Source organism: Gasterosteus aculeatus, chromosome 6 (genome assembly GCF_964276395.1).
Source record: "Gasterosteus aculeatus chromosome 6, fGasAcu3.hap1.1, whole genome shotgun sequence".
Taxonomy (NCBI): Eukaryota; Metazoa; Chordata; class Actinopteri; order Perciformes; family Gasterosteidae; genus Gasterosteus; species Gasterosteus aculeatus.
Window position 1 is genome coordinate 17,996,785 of NC_135693.1, and position 19,340 is coordinate 18,016,124.

Below are 19,340 nucleotides of genomic sequence, written 5' to 3' on the forward strand. Positions count from 1 at the left end.
CGTCGTATTATGGGATGGCTTCCTGCACTGTGTAAGCACACGCACACACACAGACACACACACACACATAAATCCCTACACCACACCCATCGTAAGCTCGCTAAGCCCTGGGTACACACCAGCAGAGGCTCATTCGTCAAAGCTGACACATTAACATGCTGAAATATAAAGAAAAACACAATAAGAGGGAGCAAATAAAGAGGTATAAACTGCTGGAGGTGGAGAAAAGACGAACCGTCCCACGGTGACGTAGCGCCCATGAGGTGGGCTCATTTCTTCCTCCGCTCCGTAGCCTTTTTTTTTGCCTCGTTTCGGCGTATCGAGACGCACTCGTGAACGGCGGCCAAAGGAAGCGAGGGGACTGGGGCGAGGCGGCGCGGCCACTGAGGCAATCCCCCGCCATCGGCATCCGCCCGACCCGGGAGGGGCATCCCCAAATGCCACAGGGGGCGGGGAGGGAGGGAGGGAGGGAGTAACGGTAAGATGGATGAGGCGTCAGGTGAACCCGGGCCACGGGAGGTTCGCCCACTGTCGTGCCCACGCAAAGCTCCACCATGACGGCCGCCGGTCGAGCTGCACTTAACGGGGAAACGGAGCAGGGCTCCGGTGGGACTGAAGCGGGGGGGGCGGGCCTGAGTCTGGTGCTCAGGCATCTTTCAAAGTTAATGGACCACGTTTTCCTGGCATTGGGTTTTTAGGACGGATGTTTTCTTCCCAAAGAACGCACCAGCGTTACTAGAGGAGCATTTCGTCCGGTGATATTTTCCGAATCCAACGTGCAGCCGCGAGGGAAGCTAACCGGGATGCTACAACAATCGCAGCTTTCATTCTCGCAGGGCGGCATCAGTGGCACGCTTTGTTTGTTCTCACCCGAGGGCCGGTGCAGTTAGAGAGAGGAGTTACGTAACCCCAGAAAATGGGCCCCATTCTAAAATTGGAATCATCCTCGCTGTCAATGGCGAGACGCCGCTGGTCGTGCCGCTGGAATGTCAGACTTCAAATCAACAATTCATTTGAAAAAACAAACGACCTTTTTCTGTGCTGTTTCTTAATACGACAATAAGACACAACCGCGGCCGACGTGAAGCTCTGACCACCTGGCAGAGAGCGACCGGCCCAAACGGCGGGCGCCAAACCAGTACCAGATAAACGTGCAACCGTTTAGGAATTTCTCTCACTTATTCTCCTCAGATAGTCTCTCTCTCTCTCTCTCTCTCACACACAAACACACCTCGCCAAGTTGTAATTACAGCCTGACAGGTGTGGGCCTCCCCCAACAAGTCAAGGTGCAGTTTATTTCCATTTCTGTACCAACACGTACTCGCTCCTTGTGAAATACCTCAGCTTCGTTAGCGGCCCTGTTCATCTTTTCCTGGTCTTTATTCGACACATGAGATCACATGGGGGAGACGGAAAGGGGGAGGGGGGGGGGGGGCTGCGGCGATGCGCTTAGCGGCCCGCTGTGCCGCGGCTGTAACCACTCTGACGCCACGAGTTCTTGGGTAGCGGCCAAACAAGTCACGGCGACCTTGACCGCTTCATCTTTTTCATCCAAATGGCCGTTTCAGCCGCCAGAGACATCTCAAATTCACAGAAAGAATCCGTCAAAGGGCCGAACGTGAGGTCACAGCGACCTTTGACCGGCGCATGGTAATGTTTTTAGTTAAAGCTGAACATTTGTGCCAAACTCAAAGACATTCACTGCATTCTGGGGCCACGCGGTGATGGATGACGTCAGGTGGGCCGTGAAAGTTGAGAGAGAACATGGGCAAACAAACCAGACATGAACACAAACACATGGACTCGAAAACACACAGGAGGAGACAAAGAAGGACACGGGCGCACGGCGGAGCCAGCACATGCTTCAGTGATGAAATCATTTGCGAGAAACACACATTTTAGGAGCGAGACGCTTCGCTTGGGTGGAGCGCAGTAAGAGCAGGCGTGTGTGCGTGTGTGTGTGTGCGTGTGTTGCTGTATTGGATGATCTGTTGGGACGGATGAGGACAAGTGAAAGAAACGGGGAGGAGGGTCTGAACCAGAGGAGACGCTTCCTGCCAAGAAAATAACTCCGGCTTCAGCAGAGGATCATCTCCACAGCAATCAAGTCCTGACCACACACACACACACACACACACACACACGGATTGTAAAGCTGCATGTGTTTCTGTGGTTGTTGTTGCTGAGAAACTCTGTTTGGTGAAAGCTCAAAGATGGACCGAAGCACAAACCCACAAAGCCTCGAGAAACACAAGACGGTGTTGTGTCACAGACGTTGGCAGTGACTTTGGGGATTAGCAGGTGAAAAGCGGCACACAGTAAATGAGGCCAAATGAAGACAACTCAAAGAGACATTAATAAGAACAAAAAAAACACCGGCAGCTGAGGCTCCACTTGCTGTTACAAACAGAAGCGATACGTCATTCTTCCTTCACGTTACAAGTTCCCCGCCTCAAAAAACGGTTTGCGTTGCTCCTCTCTTTGCGGTTTGTTTCATAAACGGCATCAACAAAAGTAACTCAGATATTATATTCAAAAGTGAAGCAATGGAAAGACCCGCTCTTGTATCGCTAAAGCAATATTGACCCGCACATGGTGACTTTATCAAAAGGGCCAGACTAAGGAGCCATATTTAACCCCGCGTTGCTCTCCGACGGGAGGCCGCTTGCATCGACACACGCGTGTGACGATCCAGCGGCGGCGGGACACTGCACTTCACCGCTGATACGCATCGGATCCCCGTACAACGAAGGTGAATGGAGAGGGTGTCATCCAGACGGCCAAATGACTGTTGATCCACTGAGGCCGCGCGGGGCGTGGTGGACCAGACTAGTATTTGTTATCGCCTGCCCGCAACAATAGGTGATTTATCTTTCCATAGTTTCACTCAATTAGTGGCTGAATTCCTGTTAAATGTCTTAAATTCGTTGTCCCCAGAGGGCGATTCCTCTGTATTGTCTTGACCTTCAGCACCAACACGGGTGAGAGGATTTATCACCTACCCACAGGGGCACATCCGGAGTCACGTGACATTTGGTATGAATAGTCATGGTCCCCGGAGGACTGACCTCATTCATTTTGTTGATCTCATGCCATCTAGCGCGGCACTTACTTTACATAATACCTCAAAAACAACTGATGAATTTAGAGGGTAATCCTTTCGGATGCTTCTCGGCCCAAGTGTCTGTTATGCTGCCATTTTGATTACGACTCCAACGAAGGAGAGTTGTGATGCCGTCGACCTTAAATCAACTGAAAACACTGTGAAAAGGGTAAAAAGTTCTAAGACAACTCCCAGACTGGGTAACGGCGGGTAGCACCCAGTTAATGACTGTGTAACCCCGCTCTAAAGCTTCGCTCGGGTAGGGTTGGTTCGGGTCTGTTAACCATGATTTGGCGAGCGTTTCCACCGCCAACAGTACCCTTACTTGATAGGCGTGGTGTATTCCAGAAAGTAGTGATGACGTCACTTGATAGGCGTGGTATACGACGGAAAGTAGATTGACGTCATTCGATCGCGCGAAAACTGAAAGCTAACCGCAAACAGCAACGGAGGACGTACAGACGATCCTGTTCTTGCTTCTCGATATGTGGCTGTTTGTCACAAGGAGACGACGATCTTTGTTTGAGCAAAGGCTACATGCTGCAAGTGTGTTACGTGTGTTGTCTTTCCCCTTGCGGCACGCTCAAATGACGACACTCTTTCAACCAATCAACGCACTGCAGTGAGTCTAGCTCCGCCCTTTAGTACCAAACACCTGTGCCAGGTACCCCAACGGAAGGGTACCCAAAAAGTGGTTCGGTACGGTTCGGATATTTGGTACCATTCTCAACTTTTGGCAGTGGAGACACAAATAAAAGGGTACCGACCCGACCCGTAACGTACCGCTTGGTGGAAACGCACCATAAGAGTCCATTTTAATCCAAAAGGGACCATTGTTTATTTAATGAATATTATGCTGTATTTAGGAAGACTGGAAACTAGAGATTGAGTCAGTGAAATATCAGCTGAGTAGAGTCATTTCCTCAAAGACTCTTATACAATCAGAGGGGTTGCCCCCTGTTGGCCATTAGAGGGAATACAGGTTCAAGGCCCTTCAACATTGGCTTTACTCGAAACAGGGGTTGCAACCTGCTCGTTAAAATCTCAAGCAGAAAAGTCTCAATGAGTCCAGGAAGTTAACTGTATGTGCTACTTCTGTTGACAATGCACAAAAGTGTCACATTGTCACATTTCTCTGTATTGTACTTTAGCCTGATGAACAAATAATTATCAAAACTGTCATAAATTCGTTAAAACATCCTGGTTATAATTAATTATGTTGGAGGTAATGCGGTTACGGAGACAGTGCCAATGGGACGCACTGTCGATGATGTCATGACAACTTTGAAAAATGATGTACTATTATGAATTTTAGTACAAACTGCAGCATCACGCAGTCACCTGGGACACATGACGCTGCGTCGCCACGCGCCATGTTCGACCTGCTCATTTGTCCGCTGCGCAGACGATAGTGGGTCAGAACAAAAAGATGCCGGCTTCAATGCGGCAGCGTGCAGCATCGACATCCCGTCGCATTCCTGCGCTCGACATGTGTCGGGATCAACGAAGTCTCTCTCTGGCATTTTAAATACTTTGGTAGCATTGGAACCCACATCAACGCTGGAGCCTCGGGGAAGAACCGGGAGGGTTTCGATTCAAGCGATGCACCCAACAATTCCACTGTGTGTGTCCGTGTGTGTGTGTGTGTGTGTTGCCCTTTGCTTTCGCTAGCATCATAGCAGGATTAACACACACTGGACAGATGGCCATCCCATGTAGCCCCCCCCCCCAAACGCTCACATGCTTTCTCGGATACACACAAACACAAACACACACACAAATACAGCCCACAACTCATGCTCACTGCGGTGGCAACTTCAGTTCACAAGCTGTGTCATCATCTCTGCACGCTGCCTGGGGCTTAAACACACACAATAACACGCACACACACACCGACACACACAGAGACACACAGGGCTGTGTAGATGACTCGGATGTCAGGAAAGCACTCTATTCTGTCTCCAGCCCGACTACACTGTGGTGCTTTTGTCCTCCAATGGTTTCCTTCTCTTCATCGCCGGGCACCACAGAGACACTTAGTGTCCTGGTGTATGTGTACTTCTAAATGTAATTTACTGCATAATGATGCATTACGTTTACTGCATAACGTAATTACTTTGTTTCTAGATGATGTACAATATCCTAGAGCCAGAGACTTGTGTGGTGCCGATCGCTTATTTGAATTATGTCCTAATTGGAGGATTCAGATACAAAGCGCATGCAAGAAGAAAGCGATGGCAGTGAGTGCTGATGCGTGACTGCTCGCTGATATGGGAAGAAATATTAGACATTTAAAAAAAAAAGACAATTTTAAAAAAGATAAATTGTGCAGTGTTTTGCATAATGGTGTAAAAACGATGTGGACAAGGCGGCTCATTCAAACCATCAACGCACCAGAAAAAACCCACATTTTACCACATTCAGTCCCCAAACATTTTTACTGCCCCCGATTACTGTTGGCTGTATTTGCATATCGTAATTTATACTTTTTTTTTCCATTTTTTTTTTTATTAATGCCATGTGGTCCCATCTGATGAAAACATTAAACCACCCTGGTTCTGACAGCCGGATGCAGTTCCCAATCGGGTCAATGTAGCTTAATGGCCTTTTCGCTAAATAGCACAAACAAACTCAAAGCCTCAATATGCTGAGAGAAGCCACCGTGTTCAGATTCTTAAACCAGAGTCTATGTTGAACTCCTAAATCGATTAAATCGGAAGGCTCATAATATTCATACCGCTGCCACACACAGATTTGGGGAGCTGAACACGACGTTGTGTAATAGGATTTCTTGCTCTTAGTGTTAGTGGGCGGATTAAATTAGACATGTTCTGGGGGGGGGGTTGATCCAACGTTCATCCCATTTTGGAAATAAAAGAAGCATTTCTATGTACATATGGGGACCGGTTAATCACCTGAATGCCGGTGACTCTTCTGACTGACCGAAGAAGTGGTCCGTTCTTAAATCTCACAAAGATGAGTATAACGGACATTCCCACTTACATAAGCGTCCTTTACGCCGTAACAACCACGTAAGAACTTTCTTTTCAAACGCGTCACAAACGTCCAGGCTGAACTGAGTCCCTTCAGTCAGACGACATGAAGCGCAATTCCTCCATCTTCCAACAATTAGCACCACCGTCATTCCTCTTTTCCAGAACTTCTTCCGGCATATAATGACTGAAACTGTTCGATGGGCGCGACTTCATTACGCCGTGGCCTCCGGTGCTTTCTAGCTGCCTGCAACAAGGGAGATAAATGCGCCGCTCGGCAAAGCCTGCGGCGCGCATTTGGACGGTTCGAGGTGGAGACGGCCAGATGCGGTCAGGTCGGTCCACGGGCGTCTCCGCGCTTCCTCTCTGAGGTCGATCAAGGGTAAACCGGTCGGATTGAAAAGCTTCTACCTCCAAGCGTCACGCACAAGTATATATATGCAGCGCTTCTGACCCCTTTAGCCCCTTGAAGCAGATTTGTTTTGGTTTGAGCCATTTTGACTTTGCAGAGCTCCGCCTCCTCCGTCCGCCCGTCACGAGCAGCGTGATCCGGGATGAGCGATGGCGCCCGGCCTCCGTGAAGATGTGGGCTCTACAGTCACCGACCTCCCGCTGCCTTCATCCTTCTTGTTCCTGTCAGACCGCCAGCAGGAGGAGGCCGGGTAGGGCTTCAAGGTCCTAGCGGGGTTAGCTTAGCATCTCTTACAGGGTTTTTTTTAGTGGGGAGGGGAAGCAGGGGGGTTTTTTTCTTGTAGTTTACAATCTAAATTACCCAAGATGGCTTGGGGATGCTGTTCAGTCCCCCTCACATTTGGTTGAAACCAGCCCGGGGTTTCTCGATTTTTGTGCGATGGCGTGACTCGCGTGTGCGTGTTGCACGCCGGGAACAACAAGGCGCCGTTTAGTCTGAACAAAGAGAGCAGCGGACAATAAAAGAAAATCCGACGCAGTCGGAAAACAAAGGGTGAGACTTCACACCAATAAACACAGAGCACCAAGAGACAAGCAGAATCTATTCTCTATTTGTTTTTATTGGATCTGCCTGTGTGTGTGTGTGTGTGTGTGTGTGCGTGCGTTGTGTGTCCTGGCCGTGCACACTGCAATCCAGGGAGGCTTTCGTATTGACTGTATTCAAGGCTCAGCTGTGATATTGAAGCACGGGTCCTTTCCTCTGCTCCATCGCTCTCCTCTCCGTCCTCGCTACGCAAACAGCTGATGGAAGCCTTTCGATAACACCGGTATCCAGACAGCAGCGAGCGCCGCAATATTGGTTTTCGAAGGGGGAAAGCTTCATCGTGCTCACAATACCCCCAAAACAACCTCCAGTACATGTTTCTTCAGATGGATCACCGCGTGGTTTGTAATAAACTGAGCTTAATGCAAAAAGGCGTGTTTTCCTGAAATGGAGAGAAGGGACAGAATGACTTTGCTCACAGCGAGAAGCCGTTGGGTGTTACTTGAACTACCGAATTTCCACATGTTCCGGCCTCCATCCTTATACAAAACAGGGAGGCAGTAACGGTGAAAGTCGGCCTCGCTGCCAATGGCTTCCGTAGGCCAACCGTAGCAAAGCCTCAAAGTAGGCCAACGCCGTTATAAAGAAAAACTGGAGCGTAAAACGGTGGACGGGACACCTTGGACTGCAGACAAGGTCATTGCCTCTGCCAGAGCCCAGAAAAGCCGTCCGCTATCTTAATGTAAATTCTATGGGCGGGAGACACGGCGATGACTGATGGGACGGATGGTGGAGCAGAGGAAGATTCTCATGGAGATCCTTGCAGATGGTGAAGCAAGAGTTAGTGGAGCTGCGTTTGACATTCTGGAGATTAATACAGCAGCAAGCGGCTATTATGTAAAAGATACAGTGGAGTAACATCCACTTAAACAGGGAATGAAGTTTCTCTACCTCACAGGAGATATTTCACATTTAAAAATGCTCTGTATTGATAATATAACACTATCAATGTTATACTACCCATTATTACGTTGAAAAATATACTTTTTAAAATATATTTGCTGCCTTTCCAGAACTATGAAGTCAGTTCTATCAACTTTCAGTAAATAGTATCACAGTGATTCTAATGTCTTTGACCTGAATGCTACTTAAAGCTGTCAGTTTAGACGACTAACGGCACAAAGTCAACATAATGCGACAAAGAGCAAATCAAAATCCAATCAAAATCTTCTTCTATGGTCCTATCGTGTCAGGCGGACCGCTTTGCGAGGGAAGGAGTTGTTTCAATCTATATGAAAGGTATTGTCCCCCTTGGTGATGTCATCAAGGTTAAACCAAATCCTCGGGGAGAACCGCTTGCCGGCGGCTTTTCTGTCTATTATATTCAACCTTCAACCCAGAACCGCAGATGAGCCCCATTCACTTCATCTCGGCGAGGCCTCCTGCCTGTGAGCCGGATACAAAAACCAAATGCTGTCAAATTAAAAAATAAAATAAGTAAATCTACTAAAACAACTTCCATTGTCCTTTTGTTCTCCTCGCGCCCCGTCCGAAGGAGGAAGTGGTGTGAAATGCAATATCCCGTCTTTAAAAAATGAGCGGATGGCTCTCAAGACGATTCTCCTGCAATCAATAGAATGCGTCCAGGTATAGATCTGAGCCCACTGCTGTTCTACTCTCTGACAGATCTATGCTAAATGTCCCTCTGTGTGTGTGTGTGTGTGAGGACTACTCCGTGTCTGTGGACACTAACGAGGCCGTGACAAGCAGAGAAGCCCGTCCCCGCCATGTTGTGTGTCTGTTGTCCGGTCCACAACCTGTTTCTGTCCCCCGGCTCTCACAACAAGCGCATCGACTGGAGAAAAGATCGATTCGATTCCCCAGAGAGAACGTGGCAGACTGACAGACTTACGCTCCGCTTCCAGATTTGTGGAGTTAAAGCTGCAGGTGATTGTGCAGAGTAAGAAGAAAGGTGGGGCAGATTATTGGTTTGTTATAGAATATTTGTTCTTTCATGTAGTGTTGTTTTTTTTCTCTGACGCCATTAGTAAACATTTTCCCTGTTAATTTCTTCAGTTTCCAATTTACTTAAATTAATTAATGGATATCTATCATAACGCAGTATGTTTCCGTGTAACTCCTAAGTAACCCCTTTAAATGGAACGTTGAGGTTCTGCAGGGATAGCCGGGCCACACTCTTGTTTGGTATTGACTTCTGTAAAAATCCCACTATTATAATTTTAATGTTTCAGTCGAAATAATCATACAAAAATGATCATCCGCCTCACGGTTCAAATTGTTGACACTACAAACGCACCTGAAGGAACTCACTGACCTACAGCAACAATGAAGCTACACTCAACCCACAATGCAACGCTCTGTCAGAGGGTTAAACCAGTACACTCTCTTTTATAGAAACGCGCCTGTGCAATGTTTATCTCTGAATATTTTATGAGTGTTTATAGAAAAAATGTGAAGCCGAAAAAAAAGAAAAAAACCCTGTCAAGCACATGTGTGTCTGTTCCGATGTGTGTGACGCTGAGAGGGTGGGAATGATTTGGTGTACTCAGACACTTCTTCCTCCAAGTGAGACAACTGAATCTTCACCATTGGAAAACTGTTGTCTACGATCCAGCTGTCATGCAAGAGAGACACTTATGGAAAAGTTTCCATATGATTTTTAAGCTTGGATTCGTGGTGCAAACATTCCACCTTAATTAAAAGGCTGCATGTCTCAGGAGACGTCGGGGTCAAGTTCATACAGTTTATTTAAATCCTGATTTATCTCTAAAGAGCAGCTGCATTCTAAGGCTGTTTGTAGTACTCTAAAAGGGGGCCGTGTGAGTGGCAGCGCCGAGCAGCACAGCGCCGTCCGGGGCATTAAAATGACACGTTGTCGTATTTAGAAAAGTCTTCTGCGCTCGCTGCTTTGAACCGCTTTCACCTACTACTTTTGCCCACATTGTATTCACACGGGAGGCTTGCGTGTTACGCTGTGGTGCAGATGTTTGCTTTTGATGCACCCTGAAAAACGAGAAGAGTCAGGTTCACGCCACTTGATCCAAGGGTTGCTGTGGCATTAATTGCTCCTCATACACTGTGGAGGGAGAGCCAGGTAGAATCCAAAGGACTTCAAAAAGGACACAGATGAATCCAGTCAGCTACACGTTCATTAAACCAAGTCAAGCTAATGCAAATGTGTTATAGCCTCCTAATAAATAATAATACAAACATCCAGGAGTCCAAAGGGAGCATTAAGAAGTCCTCTCACTGCTTCTATGGACTCATAGATATTTAGTAAGTGTTATATACATTTACCTCTGGCTGAGGAAGTTGTATGCACTGAAAGCAGGACCCCCGGTTGCGGCCTCAACACAAATAGCGATCCGACAGGTCAGAGTGGGCCAACTTACTTGAACCTCCCCTGGCAGTGCTGGCAGCGATCCCCGACCCACCCGCGGTCGCATGCGCAGCTCCCGTCGATGCACTTCCCCGAGGGACAGTCCGTCGCGCAGGACCTGGACACGGAGGAGGCTTCCGCGTGGAGCACGAGGTGCAGCATGACGAGGACCCCCAGGTACGTGGTGGGGACGCGCCTCCCGGCCGCCGTCCAGGTGCACAGGTGCATCCCACAGAGATCCCCCATGGTGGAGCGCCAAAGGTCTGCTTGGTTTTAAAGGGAGAGGCTGCAGCCCCCCCCCCCTCCCGGGAGAGAGAAAAAATAAAACGAGCGGTCACCTTTTGCGCTGTGAGGTGTCGGACCTGTGACGCCCGGGGCAGGGGGGGGCAGTTATTTGGCTCTATCCGAACATGCGGGGCGGCGTGGAAAGAAGACCGGAAACTTTGCTGGAAACAGTCTGGACGCTACGAAAAATAAAAAAACTATTCCGACCGGAGCAGCAAGGCGAACACACAAAAACCCGCTGTCACGCGCTCCGCGGCGCGTGCCCGCCCAACAAGTCTCCCAGATAACTTCCACTGTGGGTCCGACGTGGACGCCGTGAATGACCGGATGATGCAAAAAAAAAAAAAAAAAAAATAGAGAGAGAGAAACGCTGTAATCCCCGAAGGTGAAAATAACCAGGAAAAAAAACACGGAGCTGCTTCTCGCCCCTCCACCTCCTCCACCAGCTCCACCAGCCTGCTGGACGTGTTCGCCTCGCGCACAAAGACGCGTCCTCTCCGCCCGGGCGCGTGGTCTCAGGATGCGACAGCTCTCTGCGCTCGCGCTGCCGCTCCACAGCTGGTTCGGTGACGAGGGGGGCGGGGTTAAAGGGGCGGGGCCGGTTACACGTCACCGTCAAAGAAAAGGCAGCGTGTTTTTTAAAGAAAACATCTCTGAAATAAATTATATGTGTATGTGTGTATATATATATATATATATATATATATATATATATATATATATATATACACACATACACATATAATTTTCAATTGTCAATATCACTTTCAATTGTCACTTTCTGTTCAGTGGTGCACTTTATTTTTTAATTTTTAATTTAGCAATATTTTTTACTTTAACATTTATTCCTTTATTTTATACTAACCCATAGCATTATTTTTTATTTTATTCCTCGTGCACTGTTGTCTTGTCGTCCATTGTCGTACTGTCTGCCGTTACGCGCCAACCGCCAAGTGAAATTCCTTGTAAGTCTGACATATTAATGGCAATAAATGTTTCCCGATTCCTGTACATAAATAAACGTGTCACTGTTCAGCTCCACACCCTCCTCACTCCATTTTTTTGTCACTCCCACCTCGTCAGTCTAAACGCCCTTCACCTGTTCACACACCTGCCTCTGATAACGAATCAAATCCTGGTCTCTTGCCTCACACACACACACACACACACTCTCTTTGCCAGATTGTCGGTCTGCTTCATGTCACACTCTCAGCGCTTGTTTTCAGACGGATCTCCTGTTACCGACCCTGCTTGTCCCTGTTTAACCCGCCAGCCCAACTCCAGGTAAACCCACCAGCCCGTTGTCTTTTACTCTGCCGGCTGTTTCCGGAGCTTTAAATAAAAGGTCAAAAGATCCCCGGATTTGGGGACGCGAGCCATTACAAAATGATTGACTGAACTGAACGAACATTGACAAGAGAAGATCATGTGGGGATGTGAGTGTGGTCTGGTAGATTTCTCAAATATTATCTTCCCATTCAGCCAGAGATGGTAAACAATGTGAATGCCTAGGGTGACTGTAGCCTTATTGACCAATCAGCAAACGCGGAAACTTCTCTGATTGGGAAGACACAAGCCTCTTTATTCATGCGGTTCTTGAATCTATTGGAGCTCATTCACAGACAGACATGACAGGAACCAAAACCAGACTTGATTTATAACGGTATCTCCCTTTTTTGAAGGCCTCAAGGACACAAAAGATTGGCTGAAAAACAAAAACAAAGCCCTGCTCTGGAGCTGTGTCCCCTGAGGGGGAACCATCCAGCGCAGCAGCCAGATCCAATCCAAGAGCCGAGAGATACACTCACTCGTCTCTCCGCCGCGGGGTGGTGACGACAACCACAAGGCCTCCACTATTGAGTCACGTGTCTGAGCGGAGCGGGAACCAATACTGAGGCATGGATCAGCTTATCGAACCCGGCGGTTCAAAGACATCGTTTTACCACTTTGGTGCCTTGCTCAATAGCTCCCAAATCCCTTCAATCTCCTGCCAGAGTTGCGCAAGTGTTCTGAAACTCGTCCCAGCTGTGTTCACAGTTTGCAAACCCCAACGGGGAGCTGGGAGGAGTAAATTCGGGAATTCCACAAATGGATTCTGCTAAGCCGATGGGGCGCTGCAACGAAATCAAAAGCGCATCGATTGATCAAATTATTTTGCTGAGGCGCGTGGGGATAATGTGTTATTCACCTAACGTTCCACTAATCAATGTGTTCTATATTAATAATGAGGCAAAAGTCTGAGTGTAGGGGTCGCTAGTACGGACCGGCGACCATGAGAAGATGTTTTGCTGACAGTTTGGGGTTTATTAGAGAGAACTTGTGAACCCGGTGGAGGAGAAACACTAAACCCGCCGAGCGCCACCTGCCCCAAGCAGCAGTTTGCCGTTGTCGCCCAGCAACAAAGACCCGTCTTTATTGGCCAAAAGTGATTGAGACCGATTCTATTCTCCCGGGTTTGTTGCTCTGCTCCAATATTTAAATATTTCACGTCCACTTTAAAAAACTCATCTCAGTAACTTTGTCAGTCACTGCTCTCCCTGGGCTTAAATCCCTGCGGCTGATTCTTATTTAGATTCCGTATTATCAGACTACAGCAGGTTTTCTGGCAGCTGGCCACTTCTTGAGGAAACAGCTGGTTTATTGCTGGCTTTTTCCCAATTCTGCTGCCCCCCAGCACCGCACACCTTGCTGCTGCTCTACACTTCTTTCTTTCTCGCCACCTAAATTGGATTTCCGCCTCTAAAATTGGAGAAAGCATCTATCAAGTGTCTTGAGAAGGTAGCACAGATGTGGGCACTGCTCTGCCTTTGCAAGTCAAGATAAATGACAACTCACGTCCCATTAAAATGAATGGGTTATGAAGTAAAAATGAATTGTCAGAATTTAGAGTCACAAGTGTCAGTTTGATGTTCTTTGGAGCCTCTGAATCCGACTGCATGCATGTGAACTAAAACCCCCCCTCCAAACTATTTTTCTGCGTGTTGTTCTACGTGCACAACTGGGCTCTTCACAGCCCCCCGGGTATTAATGCTCGCTGTTTGCCCGTGGGAAATTGGTTAGGTGTCGTTATCCCTGCAGCTTGAGTTGAATTCTGTTATAGATCGTTTTCACCCCCCACCCAAGGGCCGAGGTAGGATTATTGATTGGCTTTCACAAAGAACCCACTGTGAGGAAAAGGAAAAAAAGAACAAAAACTAATATTGATTTTTGACAGCTGGTTTATAATTAAATAGTGGAATAACTGCACCAGGGGGACGTGGATGAATGAGGATTACGAGGATATAAAGCACACAGATTGGCTACGGGCGATGTCATCGGTTATTCTGCTCGTCTTTCTACCTATGCTCATGTTAATAACATCCACGTCCAGCTGTGTGGTGTTTAACAGGGTGGATGTGTCATAAAACATTGTGTAGAGACTGCAAATTGTGTGAGATCGCGGCCATTTTACTGTGACAAGTAGAAAGAACACACAAACATACACACACACACATGTAGAGTGAGTGCATGGAGAGAGTTAGTGGATGGCAGAGAGAGGAGAATTAAATGAGCTTTGGGAAAAAGATTATAAAAGATTATAGTTTAGGGCCGCTGCTTGGCGCCGCCTGGTGTTTCAAAGCTGCTAATGCGCCGACAAACAAAGACTGTCCGACCGGGTTGGTGGTCTTCATTTACTGACGGTTACTGACATGTAAATACACAGTGAATGGTAAAAGAATATAACCTGCAGATTGGAGATAAAGGACACAAGGAAGTGTTTTTTAATGTTGATTCAAATGGACGGAAATAAAAGATAATTATTCTACATAGACGATTAAAACTACAAAAATACGTTAAAGAAACCCACATTTAATCAAATTAATAATGTATTTATTTCTGTCATTTGATATTTATATGGATGTTAATGTGTAATATTTTATGTCATATTGAAACTAATATGAAGAGGTTGAAGCTGAAATTGTTGCAAACTATTAGTAATCATATATTTTCTTAACAAAAGAGAAAAAAAATGTTCTTTTAACTATTTGGGGAAGATAAACTGTCCCTCTTTTTTCCCCTCTTGGACTCAGACGGTTTCACATTTGTGTCCTTTCATTTCTGCAACGTCTCAAAGTGGAGAAAAAAAAGTTCCCTTGAAGCTTTATTTTCCTGCAGGAACGTGGATGTTACTGTCCTGGTGACCATGGCAACAGCTGTGATGACACCTACACCATGACCCTCTTTACCGTTGCCAAGCATGTGTCCATTAGATTCAAAATAAGCAAGACAGAGGCGGGACAGAGGGGAGAGAGTAGGGACAGAGGGGAGACATAGGGGAGAAAAGAGAGGGAGATGAGAGGGGACAGAGGTGAAAAAGAAAAGCCGTGAGCCCTTTTCTGCATCAGGAGGGGAAAATCTGATTTTTATGAACTTCAGATTGAACGTCAAACAGGATGGAATAATGGAGGAAGAGTAAAATAAATTAAAGTGCAATTTATATTTATGCACGCTTAGCAGTTTCTTACATTTGTATTTTTAAGTGTTAAACGAATGATACATAAATATGCATACGTAATACTGATTAGAGTTGGTCTGATGTCATTAACCTCCATGATGGTACAGCCCGTGGATCCAAACTGTCCCAGCACATCATTTCTCATGACATCACTAAAATACGACAGGATTTTATTTTTAAAAGCCTGAAGTGGCAAACGATCCCCAGGAGGGGGCAGAAGCAGTCAAGCTTCGAACAGGCCGAGTTGCCGTCTCCTGGTCCGGGATCGATCGGGCCTCCTCTCTGGTAAAGGTCCAAATGTAGAAAACATTGGAATTCAAAGGGTGGAGGTGAGAAAGGGATTGATGATTAATACCCTGGTCATCAATAGTCTCTTCACTGGAAAAACAGCCTCAATTAAACGTGTGTAGAGTTTTGAGCTGGACAGGTGGATTTCGTTGTGCCTCTCAGCTGCATAATGACAGTGAGTGACCTGCGAAACTTAAGGTACAACATCTGGATTCAATGGCAGAAAATACAGACAAAATGAACCCATTCAACTGTGCAAAATGACCAATTGCAGAATCACATCTGCCTGTTGGCCATAGCCTCTATGGTTAATGGTCGTGGTTCCTTCTCATGTTAATGTTAATGGACCATAGATCATGGTCATAGTTTGTTCCCCATGGTACATGTTCATGCTTCATGGCCCAAGGTTCATGTTCACGGTCCATCATTTCATGGCCCTGGTTCATCCTCACTTGTCACGGTCCATTTTCGTGGTTCACCCTCACGGTGCCCGTAGATTCGTGTGCAGTGTTGGAGCTGCAGCGGTGAATTCGGAAAGAAGCTCGCGCGTGCCAGCCCCCCCCCCCCTCCTTTCTCCCCCCCTTCCTCCTTCCCCCCCCCCCCCCCCGCGTACACACTCCCATCTCGCCCAGCTGCTCGTCTGGGCTGCCTTCCCCCGTCCGTCACACCGAGCTGCGAGGAAATGTGACGCGTTCTTCACGTTTCCTGCACCAGAGAGAGAGAGAGAGAGAGAGAGACGGGGGAGAGAGCGCGAGACGGGGGGAGGCAGACAGAGGTATGTCCACGGGAAGTTAGGCTCGACGGTTGTGGCTGCAGCCGCTGTCCGAGCACCAAGGAGCCCGCCCGCCGGGCCCTTCGCTCTTCCTCTTCTCCGGACCTGCCGCCGCTACCTGCCCGCTCCCCGCCGGCCCCTGCGGCGGATCCTTCCCGCGGTCACAGCCGCTGTCTGGTCTCTAGCGGTCCGGGCGCGAACCTCCAAACCCCCCTTCCTCCCTCCCTCCCTCCCTCCCTCCCTCCCTCCCCCGCTTCCCCTCCCACTCGGTGCGGCGCCGCGGCGGCCGCCAGTCGTCCCGCAGCCGCCGCCCGTCCACCGGCTCACGGACGCGACGCGCCTCGGGCTCCCGAGTAAAGGAAGCCCGAGTGACCGACTCACATCTGGCGGCCTCGGCTCGTCCTCCTGCTAACTGTTGCTAGCTGTCCGTGTTTGATTTTCTTCCGTGGACTTCTAAGGACCCCCCCCGTCCCCCTCCTCCTCCCCCGTCCCCCCTCCGGTTAACGGTCTGTCCCTTTCTTCTTGGAGGGTGTATTTACCGAAAAACAAGTGTCCGTTTCCTCCGTCGTTTTCAACCGGAGGGGTTCACGGGATCTGCCCGGAGGACCACCGGTTGAACGGAGCCCTGATTATTCGTCCCGGCTGGGGCTTTGTAGGGGGGTGTAGGGGTGAGTTGGGGGTGTTGGGGTGAGTTGGGGGTGTTGAGGCGTTTCCACCGCGATAAGAAAAAAAAAAAAAAAAAAAAAAAGCAACCCCGCTGCCATGGTGATCTTCAACGGGACGCTGCGGATCCGCATCCGGGAGGCGCTGGACCTCAAGCCGACGGCCTGGTCCCTGCGTCACGCCGTCGGCCCCAAGACCCAGAGCTTCCTGCTGGACACGTACATCGCGCTGAACGTGGACGACTCGCGCGTGGGCCAGACGTCCACCAAGCAGAAGACCAACAGCCCCGCCTGGAACGACGAGTTCACCGCGGAGGTGCGCGGCGGCCGCGGCATCGAGCTGTCGGTGTTCCACGACGCGCCGATCGGCTGCGACGACTTCGTGGCCAACTGCGTCATCCGCTTCGAGGACATCCTGCACCGCGGGAGCAAGCACTTCGAGGACTGGGTAAGGAGCCGCGCGGCGTGCGCGGCGACCACGTGTTCATCCGTCGATCCATGTGTTGCCTTTATAACGGCCCCGTCGTGGTTATTCCAGGACTTCCGTGGGGTCGAGTTGCAGAATCACTTCACAATCAATCGAATTGACACCTGAGCTGAGTTTAATTTGCGACCTCTTGTGTTATCCTCCATCACCTCAGCTGGAGCCACTGACCCGAAGGCCTTTCAGCTTGATATACCATTAAACCAAATGATTAACTGAAGATAGTTCTAACATTACAGAATAAAGGCCTTAGGTGGAAAAAAAAATGCTTAAATAAAAGTTAACAGAAGCAGGATCATCATTATGAGCTACTACATATTTCCTAATGACTAAGACCCAAGTATATCACTTCAAATCACACTATTTTATCCATGGATCACCCATGGGGAGGGGGTTAGGTACATATGCCTAAGTAAGGACAACATTCTTCTTGAGAGACGGCTGTAAACACAACACTGACCCATCGTCACCTCTGCATGGTTGCTAAGGCCGTCGCGCGTGAGCCAAAGATCTTTTGCCATCTGGCTCTTTCGGCTGCGAAATGTTCTCCGAGATCGGCAGCAAAAGGGAAGTCGTTGGGCTGTGAAACCCAAAAGATGAGCTCGCAGGTGGTTCTTAGTCTTCGTGTTGTTATTACACTGTGAGAGAGACGAGGTCATGTGACATGCACACATGCAAGTAAGTAAACACTGTGGCAAGTGTGGCGGAAGATGCACACAACAGCAGTCCCCGCGGACACACACACACACACACAGTTTAGATCCCGTTTGTTGTTGACCCACAGCAGACTGCAGAGGAGGAGAGAGAGGGTGCGATGCGCCGCCGGCACAGCGGCACGAGCGCACGCCGCTCATTGTTGTCTGAGGCTGCCGGAGCCGACGCATGTTTGAGTGTATTATTGATGAGGCCACCGGGTCCATTAGAGAGAGAGAGAGAGGGGGGGAGGGAGATGATGACACAGGATGGAGGAAAGGATGGAGGAAAGGAAGCCTTGAAGTGACGTTTTTCACGTTGCCACGGTAACAATTCCATTCTTGAACTGCATTAGTACCCTATGACAAAGCCTGTGGAGTTTTGCTACTATTCCTTGTAAAAATGGCCTGAAAAACGATTACAAGTCAGCAGACCGCAAACAAGATCTGTCGTGTTTTAATTCACTCAAAATAAATGTATGTTTTCTTTCTGAAGGGGGGTGTTTGAAGACGCTCCCGCGCGGGCCCTTCAGGTTGAGCACGTCTCGGCATGAGCTGCATCGTGTGTTGTTATGTCCTCTCAGACCAAAAAATCACTTGACATCCCCTCGAGGCGACTGAACAGTTAAGCGTAGGTTAGATGAGGGGAAAAAGGCCTGCGGCGTCTTGAAGCACGAGCAGAGCGTTCCTCTTCTACGAAGTGTGCGTCCCCCTTACCTGGTGTTTTCAGGCACGGAGGCGTGACCACCGTCCTTCAGCTGCAGAAAGTAATCTTCTTCAAAGGCATTTTTGGGTGATTATTTATTTGTGGGAGTTCTCTCCACACGCCCCGACACAATCAGCGGAATGCTCCGGGAACCCGGGAGGCCGACCCCGTTGGGGGCCGGGGGACTTTACCCGAGCTCGTCCAATCGGTCAACTAGGCCCAAATCTAAAACGCTGTGACGGCCCGTGTTCTGCCCGTGCTCTCGCTGCTCCTCGCCCGGAGGTCTTCCCACGAGCTGCCGGCTCGAGAGCACGACCAGGATTCACTGTTTGCGTTGGCAATGACGGTTTAGGGGGGGGAGTGGCTTTCGGGCAGAAGCCTGAAGGGGCGTGGCCAATGTCGCCTACTTCAGGACCTGCTAACTGGAAAAGAGTTGGTATCTGGACAGTTCTTGTCTCCGTGTCTGGGTATTAGAGAGGGGGACATTGTCTGGAAGCGTTTCAGA

At 48.8% G+C, this 19,340-nt stretch overlaps 2 protein-coding genes across 9 annotated transcripts in view; one reads left to right on the forward strand and one right to left on the reverse strand.

Moving 5' to 3' along the window:
- Positions 1-11,269, reverse strand: part of LOC120820841 (attractin-like protein 1) — a 124,386-nt gene extending 113,117 nt beyond the window's left edge. For all 8 annotated transcript variants that reach the window (XM_078104886.1, XM_078104887.1, XM_078104885.1 and 5 more), the window contains exon 1: positions 10,465-11,269. In XM_078104886.1, the coding sequence (XP_077961012.1) occupies positions 10,465-10,697 (233 nt within the window). In that variant the 5' untranslated portion in view covers positions 10,698-11,269. The remainder of the gene's footprint in view (positions 1-10,464) is intronic.
- A 4,948-nt stretch (positions 11,270-16,217) lies between these two features.
- Positions 16,218-19,340, forward strand: part of LOC120821024 (protein kinase C epsilon type) — a 33,075-nt gene continuing 29,952 nt past the window's right edge. Inside the window, exon 1 of the mRNA XM_040179365.2 lies at positions 16,218-17,401. Coding sequence (XP_040035299.2) covers positions 17,054-17,401 — 348 coding nt within the window. The 5' untranslated portion in view covers positions 16,218-17,053. The remainder of the gene's footprint in view (positions 17,402-19,340) is intronic.